Source organism: Periplaneta americana, chromosome 15 (assembly GCF_040183065.1).
Source record: "Periplaneta americana isolate PAMFEO1 chromosome 15, P.americana_PAMFEO1_priV1, whole genome shotgun sequence".
NCBI classification, from domain to species: domain Eukaryota; kingdom Metazoa; phylum Arthropoda; class Insecta; order Blattodea; family Blattidae; genus Periplaneta; species Periplaneta americana.
In genome coordinates this window covers 142,828,109-142,846,343 of record NC_091131.1, presented here as the reverse complement: position 1 = coordinate 142,846,343, position 18,235 = coordinate 142,828,109, and the positions used below count along the sequence as shown (strand labels likewise).

General features: G+C 35.9%; 1 protein-coding gene across 1 annotated transcript in view; it reads left to right on the top strand.

Annotated features, from left to right (window-relative positions):
- LOC138715422 (uncharacterized) overlaps positions 1-16,706 on the top strand; it is a 29,170-nt gene extending 12,464 nt beyond the window's left edge. The window contains exons 3-4 of the mRNA XM_069848306.1: positions 9,740-9,813; positions 16,283-16,706. Coding sequence (XP_069704407.1) covers positions 9,740-9,813; positions 16,283-16,628 — 420 coding nt within the window. The 3' untranslated portion in view covers positions 16,629-16,706. The remainder of the gene's footprint in view (positions 1-9,739; positions 9,814-16,282) is intronic.
- The last annotated feature ends 1,529 nt before the right edge of the window (positions 16,707-18,235 follow it).

The following is an 18,235-nucleotide window of genomic DNA, read 5'->3' as shown; positions in this document are numbered from 1 at the left end:
TTTCAGGGTAGTTCACGAAACATGCAGCAGCTATACCAAAATGCTAAGTCTTTTGTTCAAAGCATGACAAACTTTATATTTTCTTAATTTTCACCTACAATTCGCAATGACCTGAAATAGCTACTGCATTACTCCCACATGAAAAACTCACTGATCGTCCTGACATTGTTAGCCTACTTGCGATTCCGCATTGAAACTCAAGAACTGAAGACGGATAGGTTCAAGGAAAAGTATTTGGCATAAGAAAAGCATTCAGAGGGAGTATGTTTCACTATTATGGAAGCAAATAACTTTCAAAATGTCCGGTATTCTTCATTGAAAATAAATCTGAACAATTTTTATTTGAACTTCTTATGGACTTAGTTTGCAGCACTTGCTGCACAAGCCACTAGTATTATATTATAATTGCGAAATAAAATGTACACATACTATATTTGAATAAAATTGGTGAATTTAAATAAAAGTAGCTTGCCACACCTGATTAATGTCTCAGATTGTGCCAACCTAACAGTTAATGTCTTAGTACCCAGGCAGTTTCATTTTGAAAAGTACCATGGCAGTTTGTCTCCTTTCCTTTTTGATTTTGTAGTGGCAAAACGAACGTGCTTGACAATTGTTGCCATGTCTCCAACTCATACCATTTTCTTTCATTTGTCGCTAAAGAGTTCCCCTAACATGTAAGTAATAGAACTAAAGGTTTATTCAGTATACACTAAATGTAATATGTAGTCGAGCGCAGATACAACATTTTATGGGGACTAGGAAAATTGTATCATAATAGCCTGTCAAGATTATTGTTGTATTGGGGGGTAATGAAATTTTACTCATCTTTATGTTCTGAAAGAGAATATAGTAGAGATAAGTATAAAACAACATTACATACTAATAATCAGGTGTGGCAAGCTACTTTATTTTAAATTCACCAATTTTATTCAAATGTCATAGTATGTGTATATTTTATTTCGCGATTATAATAAACATATTGCAAAAAGGGATATCTGTGTAAGCAGCTACGACACCCTCGTCAGCTTTGACATAGTAAGCTTATTCACAAGTGGATGAAACACTCTCCATTGTAAAAAGAAAACTAGAATCTGACAACATCTCTTCTTCCACACAACTCTCCATAGAATCTACAATAGAACTATTGGAAATCTGTCTTAAGATGACCTATTTTACATTCAACAACAGGGTTTTCCAACAGAACAAGGGCATGGCCATGGGTTCTCCCTTCTCATCAGCAACATCTACATGGAGCATTTCGAGGAAATAGCCTTATCTACTGCTAGCCATAAACCTACACCGTGGCTCCGATATGTGGAGACACTTTCATAATCTGATTTCATGGTGCTCAGCTACTAAATGGGTTCTTAGAACATCTGAACCCACTCCACCCTTCCATCCAGTTCACGATAGAAGTGGAACAGAACAAGTGCATTCCATTTCTAGATGTACTGGTCATGAGAAACCAAGAGAAATTGTAATTATTCTTAAGGTCAGAAAACAAATTTAAAATAGAGCTATGTGCTCAAATAAAAATATTTTAACTGTCCATTACATTTAAACGGTAGCTGTCGCAAACATAATTTTGTACATGATTAATATATACGACATAAAGAGTTGAATGTACAATTTTTAACAAATTTGGAGATATGAATGTTTTTTATCATACTGTTTTGCATGGAATTACCCCATAAGTAAAAAGGCAAGTAGGCCTAAGGTAGAATGTGGTATGCTATATTTTCTTGTAATTTTTCTTATAGTTCCCTTTTTATTCCTAACATCCTGTAGGGCATTCTCAAGATACTTTTCACTGTATTTGGACAGTTCTTTCTTCTTAGCCTAGATGCCTTTTTCTTTTCTCTGTCCATCTTCACTCATAAAATTGGCTCTAAAAAGTGTAAAATAATATAATACCACCCTATAAACCTTCTACACCCTAAATATTGCTTGTCACGAAACTGGCCAACTACTAGAACAAGAGACATCAATACCACTATTGGTCAACTACTAGACATGTGAGCGTTTTGGGGTTTCAGTAGTTGTCCAGCCAGTTCTTGTCATGATAACCTAAAACTACAGTGAAACCTGCCTTTGCGGTCACTTCATTTAAACGGCCACCTGGCCAAAAGGCCAATTTTCTCTGGAACCAATTGGACTTTCCATAAGATCAGTATAAATTGTCTCTTTATTTAGCGGCCACCTCATGCGCCGGCCAGCGGCCGGGGTCTATTTGGATTGGAACCTGACTATAACGGTCACTGTCCAACAAAAAATCTTTTCACGGATACTGTCTGACCTATTTTTTCGATGGTTAGAGGACAGGAAGCAATAGCTAAGTGTACAACAATACACCCTCCATATCTTGGGGTTAGTTGGTTACTGTTTTATGACTCTTTTGTCACTTTCCACTCCAACCCTGCACAGCTATAAATTCTTACTCGTTTTTTAAGGATTGAAACACGGACTTTTTCTATCGAAAATGTCACAGTATGTTTTAGGTAGTTAACCATTCGAATTTTTTTCTCCTCTTTCTATCTTTTTCTATATGGACCAGCTTTTACGAATTTTTCTTCTTTTCATTAACTTTATTCAGAGGAACTGTGAAGCTAGTTTGAGAGAGAAATCATGTCTAACAATAAATTTAGAGTGGTGTTAAGTTTAGAGGTGAGACGAAAAATGATTGAAGAAAGTGAGAAGGGAACATCTGCGAGAAAAATTGCAGAAATATTCTAATGTGGAAGGACAAATAAACGGCATAATTAAGAATAAAAATGAAATATTAAAAGAATGGGAGGAAGAGAGAATCTGTGTTTAGTAACGTGAATGATTTCGTTTACGAATGGTTCAAGTGTGCGAGGGCGAAGAAATTGCCAATAAGTGGGCTTATGATTCAAGAGAAAGCTCTTGAAATTGCCAAAGAACTCAATGTAAGAAATTTTGTTGCTAGTAGTGGGTGGTTAGAGTGCTTTAGAAAACGGCATAACATTGTAATTCGTTCTGTGTCTGGTGAAGGAGGTGACATTGCAACCAATGTTATTGAAGAATGGAAAAAATAGACTGCCTTCAATTCTTGCGGAATATGAACTCAGAGACATTTACAATGTTGACGAAACAAGTTTCTTTTCAGGGCCCTCCCTAACAAAACTTAAGTTTTAAGACAAAAGAGTGTAAAGGGAGGAAGTTGGCAAAAAGACAGTTGGCAAAAGTTGGCAAACCTGCTCTTTTGTTTTAATGCTGCAGGAGAAAACGAACCACTCTTAATGATAGGGAAATCATTGAACCCGAGATGTTTGAAAAATATTGACATGGGCTTATTGGAGGTGAAGTGGACTGCCAACAATAAAGCTTGGATGTCATCATCATTTTTTGAGAATTAGCTGTGCGATTTCAATTCCAAGATTAAACGACAAAATCGCAATGTGATCCGTGAAATTGGTGTTTCTTCCTCCAAATACGACATCGCACCTCCAGCCCCTTGATAAAGGTATTATCCAGTCATTTAAACTGAAGTACCGCAAGCGAGTTTCGAAAAGGCTAGTTGCAAGAATGGAAGAGGCTGACATTAATATGCATGATTGTTGTACGCGCACAATCCTAAAAAGTCAGTGCAATTAAGTATTTTCATGCTAATTCATAAAAAAGCCGCGACCTGATAAGCAGCCACCTGATAAAACGGCCATTTTACAAGGTAACTTCAGATGGCCGCTTTAGACAGGTTTCACTGTAGTTGTTAACAGGTCACTAGCATTAATTATTGTGCATTTCAATCATATAAATAAAAAATGAAATGAATAGGTCATTAATCAGTGTGGATGTACATTGATGATAGATAAAGGCACAGCTTACCTTCTTTATTAATATCTTAAACAAGTCATGTAATACACCAGAAAATAAAGCTAGAAAATTGCTGCTATTCAGTATAACTAACTTTTGACAATTGTGTCAGGTGAGGCAACCCCTACTCTTTCAAATATTTACTTACTTACAAATGGCTTTTAAGGAACCCGAAGGTTCATTGCCGCCCTCACATAAGCCCGCCATCAGTCCCTATCCTGTGCAAGATTAATCCAGTCTCTATCATCATACCCCACCTCCCTCAAGTCCATTTTAATATTATCCTCCCATCTACGTCTCGGCCTCCCTAAAGGTCTTTTTCCCTCCGGTCTCCCAACTAACACTCTATATGCATTTCTGGATTCGCCCATACATGCTACATGCCCTGCCCATCTCAAACGTCTGGATTTTAAGTTCCTAATTATGTCAGGTGAAGAATACAATGCGTGCAGTTCTGTGTTGTGTAACTTTCTCCATTCTCCTGTAACTTCATCCCGCTTAGCCCCAAATATTTTCCTAAGCACCTTATTCTCAAACACCCTTAACCTATGTTCCTCTCTCAGAGTGAGAGTCCAAGTTTCACAACCATACAGAACAACCGGTAATATAACTGTTTTATAAATTCTAACTTACTCTTTCAAATAACATATAATTTTATAGTTTTCGGTTTAGTACAACAATACACTGCCTTAATATATGCTGATTTGGTCAACTATAGGTGCATGGTGAACTACCAGTACAGTGACACATATAAAATACAGTAGGAATTATTAATCTTGGTAATACAACACTATCTTACAGTATAAAATTAGTTCAGGTACAAATTCATGAAAACTAATACTGTAAATGGAACCTTGACCAATACATACATGTTTAAAGGCCATAACCATTTGTTATATCATACATAATTATTTTGCTGGAAAAAAGTCATTGATTTTTGTCTGCTTCATCAACATCTTAAGAAGAAATCCACAGAGCTTCTATACTACTACATAAGTGTTCCTGCCCAAGGGCAGATCTTTCACTGCAAACCCAACATTCTCCAATCTTTCCTATCATCTGATACCTTCTTCCCGTTCACCATTCCTTCCAGTGCATCCTTCAGTAGGCAGTTTCTTCTGAGCCAGTGACCCAACCAATTCCTTTTTCTCTTTCTGATTAGTTTCAGCATCATTCTTTCTTCACCCACTCTTTCCAACACAGCTTCATTTTTTATTCTGTCTGTCCATTTCACACTCTCCATTCTTCTCCATATCCATATTTCAAATGCTTCTAGTCGCTTCTCTTCACTGCGTCATAATGTCCATATTTCTGTTCCATACAGTGTCACACTCCACACAGAGCACTTCAGTATAGACAAAAAATTTCACTCATGAACTGAGGTTGGTGGGCTGAGGAATATGTAATTGCTTGAGAAAGGCATTGGAGAACTTTATTATGATTAGGTAATGGTATAGCATGATCTGCATTTTCTAAGTTAATATCATCTTTAGGTTCACTATTCTTCGAAACTTTAGTATGGTCAACTCAGTTACTCTAATCTCTTTCTCTTAAAAAACATTTTCGCGAGAACACACACTGTACACAAAAATAAAGTATGTGCTCTGTCACTGCTCTGACCTTCATTAGACAAATGTTGGCACCAAAGAATTTGTATTTTGTCTCATACAGAGTAGAGACTGGCAATACCAATTTGCTGTATAAGAGCAGGTAGCACAGATAAACCGGTGGAAACTAACCCCGTTAATGACCAGGAAATTCCAATCTATTGTCAATGCAGTAAGCACACTGTTAGAGATTAAGCACAGAGGCTAAGAGCAGATAGCTCTGTTATACAGTTAGATGATGCCTCAGATTTTGTACAAACTTACCAAGTGCAATATGATACAAAATTTTACCATGCTTGTTTTATTATTTTTTGTAAGTACTGATTCTGTTAGGCAACTTGAATAAATTGAACTTACATGTAAAACATGTTAACCCATTATATCCCAGAGAATTTTTTTTTTTCGATTTTTTTTTGTGAAAACTCTCAGAGATTATCATTATATGCCAAATAAGAGTATAAAATATAAAAGAATTCGAAATAGTGTTATTTACGTCCTTTTATTCTATGTTTGATATATCAAACGCTGGGCGTTGGTGTATAGCAATGTTATTTGGAAGGTTCTATACAGAATTATGTGGGATGTGACAGGGTAAATAACTGTTTTGGGTTATGGGGATGTTTGGAAAGGTTTCAAGCATATGTAAAATCACTGGGATAAGTGGAGCCCATAGTTTTCTATGGGAAAGTGGAACCTAACGAATGACAGTGCCAGAGAATCATATATGAAAATGAAATTTAGTGCATATAAATTCCAATTTACTTTTTGAGTTCATTATTACCTAATAGTTTCACCAGACTTTAATAGTTTTAACGTAACAGCTATAGGTTCCACTTTTCCCAAGTTTCCACTTACCCCATTGTACCTTATGTAAAATAATTTACACTGAATTTTGCAAGAAACTAAATTATTATTTCCATAAATCATAATGGAATAAATTGTAACATAAATAGTCAGAAATTGTGAACACTTATTTCAAATTATCCATAAATACAAAAGTAATCCACATTATCCTACTTGTGTGGAATTTTAGAAAGCAGTCTTTTGGGTGCAAGGCAACTTTACATTTGATGCAGTTGTATTTTGCACTTTTCTTGCATAATTGTCCTGAAATTGCACCAAATGACTTTTTCCATCATACCGCAATTCAGTTGGTATCAGTGATGGTTTCTTCGGCAAAACAGACGTCCTTGGGGAGCTCAACTTTGGAGTTGAAAGTGTTACCAATGTTATCCTCCTTATGAATTCCAACAAAGGATACCCTGGAACATTTTTCCTGTACAGTAACCACATGTTTACTACCGCCCCATTCAAACAGAACCTGAAAAATGGCCACCACCATTTTTTGACCTGATTCGAATTCGATACTATCCTCGGTGTTGATCGAACAAATCAACATCCCCCCATATACTTGTTGTAGTGTTTGATGATTGTCGGTTGAGTAACAGCAACATGTTTCTTTTCACTTGATTCCATCGTTGACAAGTTCCATAAGCAAATGTCACATTTTCATCTCGAACATTAGTGCCCATAGTCACTTGATTGTTATCTTGCCATTTGATGAGCATTACTTTCTTGTCTTTTGATTGAAGGGTGTGAGTTGCACCTCTTGACCGTTTTCCTAGGTCTTTTAACGGTGCATTTCCAGTCCTATCAGCTTGAATTGTTCCTGTTACATTTACGTTATGTTGTAACATTGTGTTGAGGAGTTCTAAAGAATTGAAATAATTGTCAATGAAGACAAAACTGTTAACAGGAATAAATCCAATACAAATACTTTGAACAACTGACGACCCCAATGATTCACCTTGAATCCTATCCTTTTTCCCTGTATAAGGACAAAATTGAAGAAGATACCCTTCACGTGTGGCTAAACACCAGAACTTGAAGCCGAACCGTACTGGTTTGCCGCGAAAGAATTCCTTCATTGAGTGACGGCCATAATACGGCTCCATAGCTTAATCCAGTGAATACTTCTAGCCAAGAGGTTGAGCAGATTCTTGAAATTTGTTGTTCAGGTAGTCAATGAGGGGCCTTACTTTGAATACCCTATCTGTTTGATCTATTTCAGAATTGTCACTGAAGTGAAGAAATCTATGAATTATGTCAAATCGATTTCTTGTCATTGCATTTGAAATCAATAAGTTGTGTGAATCATCTCGTGTTTCCCAGAATAACTGCCGGTGTGGTACCTTCACATAACCGGAAACTAAAAGAATTGCAAAATATGTGTATAGTTCTTCAATGGACAAATGTATAATGCATCCTTCCTGGGCTGCATATAATACAGTCTGCCGACATATCATTCCCATAATTTCTAAGTCGAATACCATTTTGAACAACTCATCGGGAGACTTATCAAAATTCAAATAAAAAATATGATCATTAGGGGAGGGTGGTAGAGAAATTAAATTAGTTTTATGAAGATTTCTTTCAATCCATTCAGTTGTATATTTAGCTTTCTTGGGTACAGATTTGTTTACTTTCTTCGGTATAGACTTGTTTACATTTTCAGAATTTGAAGAAGGATAAACATTCAGATGAGATGAAGTAGTAGAGTTCGATGGTAATGCTCTATGAGACGCGACTGTTTTTAAATTTTCTGATCGTTTCTCAACCCTAGGTTCATTCACTTTTGATTCAAAATTTATATCCTCTCTCTGTTTGAAATGGTCCCTCTGTCTAACTATCCTCATCTCATCTTCTTGAAGTAAAATTGCACTGCCCAGATCCATAAAAGTAGTTTTTTCATCGTCGTCGCTGCCACTATCATCCCGATCACTGTCGCCGCCATCAGCAGGAGGGTTAAGTACTACCTCTATTTCGTCAGCAGCATGTATACTTGCACATATTTCAGGATCATCTGCATCTAACACCTAATCTAGCCATTTTATCGATTGTTCTGTGTCTTTCCTGTAAGATGGATAAAAGTTCACATAAACGCCCAGCGTTTGATATATCAAACATCAAAGTTTACATAGTCCTCCAGTCCATATTATTCAAATTATTATGAAAAACTATAATAGTACTGAAAGGATACAGATTTGCCAACACGTTAAAATAATTAATTAAAATCGAGCATTCAAAACCAACTATTCATAAAATAAAAATCCAACTTACGTGTTATCCATCTTCCATGCAGACTGGTACTGGAATTTCAACACTCGCAACGACTGCCAAATTAATATATTTAAGTTTTCTATTGTTACCAATATAGAGGTTGATGATTTATAAGCCAATTGGTGTACCAACAAACACAATAATAACAAAAATGCAAATATACAACAATCAAACATCATAAGCTGCATCGTGTTTGATATATCAAACGGTGGGATATAATGGGTTAAATGGTGGTCAAGATTCACCATACGTAGGTAGCTAACTAGGAGAGGTTGCCAATTACCAGGTTTTACTATATATCTTTGAGACCAACACTATTTTCCACTTAGTACTTTTTATTTTATTTATTTATTACTAACTTCAATTAACATAATTCGTTTGTTCATTCAGATATCACGTGTTTTATGAATGTGATGTATTACACTCGACAACTGAAACCAAAGTGTTCGAGTAGAGTAAGTAGGATATGCTGCATAATTGAAGAAAAGATTCTACATACGAAAAGTAGTAGATCCCACACACTTTCCCATTACAAATTAATTTGATAGAACTTTTTAAAATAGTGACCTTTTAGTTACTGTTTCTAGACTTGTCATAAACACAGAATTTAACTATTGGTAAGTTAATTCTCTTCAGATTTGATATAAAAATGATCATAGATAAATTTTCATTCATATGACACCGCTTTATGTAAGTGTTTTTAGTTTTACTTAAAATGCATAATAATGAAATACTGTAAAGAAATTTGTTACATCATATGCATGCGTGTATGTATGTATTATGTTATAGAAAAAAAGACTTATTTATAGGACTCACTATTATCTATGGTTTAGCATGTCTCTGGTAGGTTTCAGAACATATCTCCTGCAGATATGGGGGCTTACTGTATCTATAAAAACAGTACTTTGCATACTAAGTTGTAAATCTGATATGTTTAATTCATTTCATTATAGTTTTCTGCCCAAGAGAGATCTTTCACTGTAAACCCAGCATTCTCCACTCTTTCCTAGCTTCTCTTATTCTTTGCATATCTAATGTGTTTAATATTTAACATTTTTTACTCTGCAGCAATGTGATGTTAGGTTCGTAATATTGTTTAAATGTGAAATTTCATCAATATTAACATTTTTACAAATCCTGTACCTAAAATCCATTTTAATACTGCTTGCTTACAGTTTTTGCTAAAAGATGCCAGTGACATTAAACTTCCATCTTCGTTATGGGCTGTGCACAAGGACCCTAATGGAAGGTTTGTACTACTGCCAAGACTCACCATAACATTTCTGTCAGAGACATGGGCCTAATAAATTGTGCAGGAATCTTTCATTTCTTTTGAGAGATTCAGTAGACTGCTGAGTCAGTGTGGCCAAGAAGTTTGTATTCTGGATCCTAGTGGTCAGCCGTAGGTGTCGGCCAGATGTCCCAAATTGTGGAATTAGTAGTACCAGAAAAAAATAATAGCAGACTCTTTGGGACTTACTATGGAATATTCCAGAAATGGACCATTACTTGTTTTTGGTACTGTATGAGTATGTGATTTCCTTAAACAATACACTTCTAACTTGGGTTTTAAATAGATCATTCATACATTTTTAATATATTGTTTGCTACAGAGACCAATGTTCACAACCCATCTTTCCATCATCTCTGAATATCAGTAGTTTAAAAGGGTTAATCTTAACTGTTACATGAACTCAGACAACTTTCTAGTCAATAAATACTGAAAGTCGTAAATTTCCCACAGCTTTTATTCTATGAAGATGAATTACATTAAATAAAATGTATGTGTTCAGGAAGGAAATAATTATTAAGATCTGGGAGCACACTAGTGCTACAACATACCGAGTTTTAATAAAAGTAATAAATAGATGTTTATTGGACATAGAATGTATTCAGTTTGCACTAGAGTTCCCTCATGGTTCACTATACCATTTCCAATGTGACTGTACCAACAGCTTCCACAATCTGGATATAGTTTCTTGAAGGTTGTATTGTATTGTATTGTATTTATTAACATTCCATGGTATTCATACATGCTTACAGCTAGAATATGGAACAAGTCAAAAAACTTAATACTATTATAAAATCTTAATTTATAGTCACAGTCTAGATGAAATATATACAGACGAGATTTACAATATAGTCTACTAGTACAACACAAAGTTTTAGTATCAATTTCATGAAGTGTTATTGAATGTCATGAATTCACATATAGAATAGAAGGCGTGAGAAATTAGGTACTTCTTTAATTTGGCCCTAAATAATTTTATGTTTTGAGTTTCATTTTTTATATCGATAAGGAGGCTATTAAAAATTTTTACTGCCATATAATGCACTCCTTTTTGATAGCACGAAAGACTTGCTGTTCCACACTTTAGTGTTCTTGACACAGCCTCAGAAAATATATTCAGCAGCATGGTATCAGAGAACATGAAGGCCAGTTAGTCCATCTCATCCAATTCAGTGGCCTGGGAATGTTGCATTTATAGTTTGCCTTAAGTTGAATCTTGACAGAAAAAGCAGCTACTCATATGACAATACTTACTTACTTACAAATGGCTTTTAAGGAACCCGAAGGTTCATTGCCGCCCTCACATAAGCCCGCCAGTGGTCCCTATCCTGTGCAAGATTAATCCAGTCTCTATCATCATACCCCACCTCCCTCAAATCCATTTTAATATTATCCTCCCATCTACGTCTCGGCCTCCCTAAAGGTCTTTTTACCTCCGGTCTCCCAACTAACACTCTATATGCATTTCTGGATTCGCCCATACGTGCTACATGCCCTGCCCATCTCAAACGTCTGGATTTAATGTTCCTAATTATGTCAGGTGAAGAATACAATGCGTGCAGTTCTGTGTTGTGTAACTTTCTCCATTCTCCTGTAACTTCATCCCGCTTAGCCCCAAATATTTTCCTAAGCACCTTATTCTCAAACAATGCTTTACACAAAAAGAAATCATCTGATCATATAGGAAAAGAATGTTAGTCACTCACTTTTGGACTACTTTCGAATGCACTGTGGAGTGTATGATCCCAAAAATTTAAACTTCATTGCTCCAGAGATGTCAGAAAACTTGATGTTAGAACATGACTTAGAAAACATGAAACTGTAATAGTCGGGAAGTTGAGTTCTGTATTAGAGTGGTCAAATTGGTACTAAACAAGCACATATTGTATTTCAGTTGCTGATTGTGCAAAGTAATATGTTTTCATGTTTACATCAGTTTTAAATCCTATTTTTATAAACAACAAAGTAGCATCAATACAATATAATTTTTTTTAATTATATAATTATATCTACTTAAACCATATGCTTTATAAATGAAATCACCTTTGTGACTATAAAGTATGCCTTTTCGTGTGTAATACACACAATGAAAGCTCATCTTATTTTATGATTCCACTTATGCATCTCTTTTAAATGATAATTATGCAGGCAGTCTGGATTGGAGTCCCAGCCAGGCCTGAGTGAGGACGAGGTTGCAGTTTGGGTTTTTCTTGGAGTTGTCCTATTCTCCCATATTAAACATGAACATAATAATTCCATCCAATCTTTATTCCATACCATTCTGCAATCAGTGGCTGATGACACACGGAGGTGATGAAAAGGGCTGCCTGCTAAAAACATGGATTCTCAGCAAACTTTAGTACAGTCAATTGGTATGGTTGGAATGGACCCAACTGGGGGTCAGCAGTTCTCTCAGACATAGCACTTGGGTTTCCCTCCCCCTTGAGGATAACATAACAAACACTACAGTGGAGTTTCTTATCGTCAATTTGTGCTAAAAAAACTGCAGAGTTATCAAAACAATCTTAATCCAATAATTTATACCCATGTTACCAGTGACAATTTACTCTAAAAATATCATCCCTTCACGCTATCACATTAATTTAATTTAATAAGTTTCGTAACCAAACGAAAGATGTACATTATGTGGACAGCAAGCTATGACACTAACACGTAAGAAACGTGATTGAGAACTGCCACTTACACCAACAGGTGTAGCTAATTTACAGAAGACAGATGCACGTGTTGAAATGTTACATATGCACAGTGGTGAAGCGTGAGCTAAGTAAGGGGGTAGACAGATATTTATTTTTTTATTTAACCTATTTCAATCATATTATTATGTATGGAATTTTGTTTTTGACGCATACAGATCTGTGTTCAATATTATATTAATGACTGCTGTTTAAAACTAGGACAAACCCTATAACCCTACATGCACTCGTTATTTTTAAATATAGACTAAATAGGCAGCGAGGAACTGCCATACTTTCACATACTTTTAGAATACAAATATTAATATAAGTCACTGTTATGTGGGTTTAATAAGAGAAATAAGAAATAAATAGATTTTCTTACAACTCACCTTAAATAATATTCTTGTAAACGAGTTCAATCCACCTGCTCTCACATCTTACACACACTCGTAATTTTGAAACTCTCTAAATAAGAAACTGTTCGTTTCCGTTATAATACCGTAACTAATATTGGAGGACAAGAAAAGACATGTACTTGAAGGGTTTGATGCTATCATTTATTAGTTGTAAGTTTGCTATACCGTAAAATGGGCTAATACCGATCACTTTTAATACATTTTCGTACGTAGTTCATTATCATTTTCTTTAATATGTGCATAATAAAGCAATTAATTATCTCCCAATCTTTAAGTACCTGTAGATACATTTTTCATAATTTGACTAATTTTAATTATCATTTTATTTTTAAAAAATCAGTGATCGGTGTTACCTCATACTATGGGGTAATACCGATCAATAATTTATGTTTTAAAAAAGATTTAAAGAAAAATCAGTGATCAGTGTTAACTGGTAGAATGGGGTAATACTGATCACCTATTAAATTTCCTTTATGATCATTATTAGAGTATGAAGGTGTTATACCAATCAGTATTTTAAGTTTAAAAAATGTTTAAAAATTATTTTAAACTTAGGGCTTACAAAGAACAATGTACCATGCTATATTTCATCATTTTTCAAGAATACAAATTATAGACATCATGGAAATCCGATTTTGGCATTACTCCCATATTTGTTTTCTTCCACTGCTTCAACACATGTCTCCATGCTGCCTTCACTGGATGAGAGAATGCCACATCAAGTGGCTGACATAAGTGAATTGTATTAGGTGGCAAGAACACATATCATATCTTATATTGTTTTCTTTACATAGCTTTATTATATTTATGGACAGATAACTAGATAAATTAACGCTGATCATTAGGCCCTTGTAATTTCTTTGCATAGGGGAGAAGCATCTTACAAAACCATTTCTCAGAAGTTCCTAGGTCAAACCAGCCGCTTTTATTGCGACCATATTCAGCACCATTAATTCCACCTTCTGTCCAGTTATCATAGAGATGTGTGCTTCTGTACACAGTGAGGTACTGTGCCATCTGCTGCTGCTGCTGCCACCATAACATTAATACTTGTTTTAGAGCTGTCCAAAATTTTCACTGGATGTTTCGAACCTTGCTTAACTATGATCTTACTCTGCCCTAGGTCATCGCAAAAATTAGTTTGTTCGTAGTTTGTTTGAAGTTAGAAGAGTTGTATCCTGACAAATTCTTATTTGAAGTCAGACCTTCTTGTATAAAATTGAAAGCATGTGTTGAGAACAACATTCTAAGTTTCTTACTCCTTTAGTCAAAGGACAAAGGTAGGATTAGTGATTCCTAGACAGTGAGCTGTACTGTAAATCCAGGCAACGCGTGACGACCTTGCCTCACTCCACTGTCGAAGGGTTACCATTCTGTTCTCAGGCACACTACTTTACTGTTATTTCTAATCCTCCACTGTCAAAGGGTTGCCTTTTGTCTCAAACATTTCCATTTTGACGGATAGCATAAAAAAAAACGAAAAAAAACAAAATGAAATTGCCTTCTTTTATTATGTCGAAAACATAAATGAAGGTAAGATTCCACTGGCTTTCACAATCCATCAACCTCTTCCCAGTTTCCATTAAGTGTAACCCAGGAAATTCCAAGGTTGAGTACGCAGTCACACCATAACAGTGTTTGTCATTTCTACCTGATCAGTCTGTTTCCAATGTTCGAACAGTGAATGTACTGAATAATTTTGAGGGAAAAATTGTTCCGGAGCCGGGTATCGAACCCGGGACCTTTGGTTTAACGTACCAACGCTCTACCATTGAGCTACTCGGGAACTCTAACCGACACCGATCCAATTTTTCCCTCTATATCCACAGACCTCAAAGTGGGCTGACAACCGTCAAGCAACCAACTTCGAGTGCACACTAACTCCGTGTGACTTAAATTGTGGTTTTCTGTTAACGAACAGTGACGTGTATTATGCAAATCAAGATTTCAGGTATAACTCCCTGTAAAGTTGATTTGAATAATTTTGAGGGAAAAATTGTTCCGGAGCCGGGTATCGAACCCGGGACCTTTGGTTTAACGTACCAATGCTCTACCACTGAGCTACTGAGCTAGAGGGAAAAATTGGATCGGTGTCGGTTAGAGTTCCCGAGTAGCTCAGTGGTAGAGCGTTGGTACGTTAAACCAAAGGTCCCGGGTTCGATACCCGGCTCCGGAACAATTTTTCCCTCAAAATTATTCAAATCAACTTTACAGGGAGTTATACCTGAAATCTTGATTTGCAGTGAATGTACTGTATAAAAATGTCAAAACGTAAAGTTTTTTCTTTGGAAGATAAGGCGAATATTATAAGTGACTTTGAACATGGTATTTTGCAAGCGAACATGGGTCGACAGCATAGTTTAAGTAAATCACCTGTGAGTAACAATCTATAGTGTAATCCATTCCACAAAAATGAAATATTTTAATTACTGTATAGTATTTTATTTTCTTGTTCACAATTTCATTGATTTCTGTCATTTAAGGTTAGGGGAGAGACACTTTGGATTTAGTGAACCTTGGATACAGTGAACTAAATATGCAAGTCCGCAGAGGTTCACTATATCCGGAGTTGACTGTATAAAAAAGTAAATGTGTCAGCATTTTTATATACATTGTCAGTAGGATGTCTACCCCTTGAGGGTACGCATACCATAGATTGAATACCAGTGGTCTAGATTAGCATTACATAGCCTGTTATCTTTTCCTAGAACTTTCGTTCCTGGTCTTTTTTTCGTATTAAAAGTCAGGTAAAAATGACACATGAGTGGAATCCTTCCAGCAGCTTGGGCTCTGCCATTGTACATACAGACAAGACAGCATGACAAAAAAGCACTTTTCCAATGTCACTACTCTTAAAAACGTTTGTCATAAAATCGAAATAGATCCTTATAAGAAAAGGCTTACTTTCTCACATCTGAAATTTTAGTAAAAAAATATTCTTTTCGTAGAGGACACTTGGAAAGACATTCTTTTATTAACTAAACAAATTCACATATAGAGAACACGATTTTAACGTCTTCTAAAGCAACTGCTATTTTTTTATCCATTTTTATGGTAATGTGATATTTAAATTACTCGTATCTCTCGTTATTTTATCAATACAATTCCTGGCTGCAGCTTGCATTTGGTTCATTACGAAGAAGAAATAAGATTCGATATACAGTATAGGCTCTAAATCAACAGATTTGTTACAGTTAATTATGAGAGAATGAATTTTAAAACTATGTACAGTACCTACATAAGTTGCACTTATCTTATATAAAACCAGTTTAGTAATTTAATGATATCCTAATAGCGGTATTTTTATATCTGCAGGTTTGTGGTATTTAGCAGATTACCAGCTACTCAGAAGGGTCGTCTGATAGCAGATAAGAGTGTAGTGTTCGCAGAGAGTCTTGTCCCATCTGTCTTCTTCAGAGAAATGAAACTCAAGTTACCTGCAGGTGTGCCAACACAACCATTAGACTCATTACATCAAGTGTCTACCTATTTGCATAAAATTCATCGCTTAGCATTTTGTACTGGCACAGGTTTGCGTGATCCTATCAGAAGTATGAAATGTCGTATTTATGTTGATATGCCGAGTTCTGTCAAACGATGTACAGCATGTAACGCTCAACGCCAAGCAGTGATGTTTGCTGTACAACAAAAGAAGACGTAGACATATTTATTAATTTTTCTTTCATAAACATGTTACTTATTTTTATGTCATGTAAATAAAACAACTTGGTATCCAGTAGTTTTCTTTTTAATTTTAACATGAAGTAAATTATTGTTGTTGTTTAGTCAGCTGATCGAAGACTGGTCTGAACCTCACAAGTGATACCAACATGGCACCACTTATGAGGCAACTAGGCCAGAAGATAATGGGGTAGGATGGCCAGTTCCTTTCTCCTTCCATTGCATATATCGCTGATTAACTACATATCACACTAATCAGACTTCAGATGTATACAAACAATTGTTCTTTCTCTAACACATATCAAGTGAGATGTACTGCCTGATAATAGATACACACACACACTAACGTCTGTGGAAATTGCAACACCAAGAAGGATACATGTGACTGAAATGAAATTGATACCACAGATTAGATACATGACAATACACAAATGATTAGAATTACAGTACCTGAGCTGTGACCGTGAGATTTCAGTATGGTGTGAAGCCTTAATGCACTGCAATCAGAGCCTCTAAACATCATGGCATGAAATCAAAAAGGGCCTGGATGTGTTCCTGGGGCATCTTCCTCCACGCAATTTGTAAGCGAGTCCATAAAGCATCAAGAGGACCATGAGGAACAAGTTGCCGACCAACCATATCCCAGACATGTTCGATGGGCAAAATGTCTGGTGAACGTGTAGGCCAGGAAAACAGTTATACCCGTCATTCTTCGAAGAAGTCTTGCAATCCTCACCACAAGTGGCCGGGCATTGTCCTGCTGAAATATGGCATGTGGAGTTGCCTGATGGAGGAGCAGTACCTTGGGCTCTAAAACCTTCGTAATGTAACAGTTGCTGTTCAGATTGCCCTGAATACATAGGAGGCAAGATCGCATATTGTATCCAATCATGCCCCAAACCATCACACTAGGCGTTTGTCCACTATGCCGCTTAACAATGCAGACTCTCAGATTGCATTCACCACGGTAGCGTCTAACACGTATGCGGCCATCATTGTATGCTGTTATGATTGCTTTTTTAAGAATGGCAGCCTTCTTCCTACAATCTTCAGTATCTTCTGGTGTTTTGCTATGTTCTGCTTTGGTTCTTGCTTTATCTCTATCTTGTTTCAATAAATTCAGGTTTTCTGTCCAGAATGGGGTGTATTTTTTTCGTTTGCCTCGTGGAATGTGCTTTTTTTGCAATTTTAAGAATAGATTCACAGAAATATTTGTTCAATCTATCTGAGTTTGTATTTTCCATTAGTGGTGTGTTGAGCTTGAGGTGTTCGTCTAGTTCTGTTGTAAATAGTTTCCAATCCACTTTCTTAAAGTTCCATGTTGTTTTGTCATTGTAGGGTTCTTTTCTTCGGTTTTGGTGGAGATGGATAGAAGCAATGATGACTCCATGGCCAGATCCAGGGTCTTCAATTATTTTTTTCTTGGTTTCGTGATGGATATCTGATGTTACTAGTAATAAGTCTGGATTTGTGCCAAAACCAGAATAATGTATGAAAGTAGGGGGATCTTCTTTTCTGTAGACAAGTTCTGTGGTTGTAGTATTTAGGAGGTCCATGATCATTTTTCCAGGTTGGTTTACATTATTG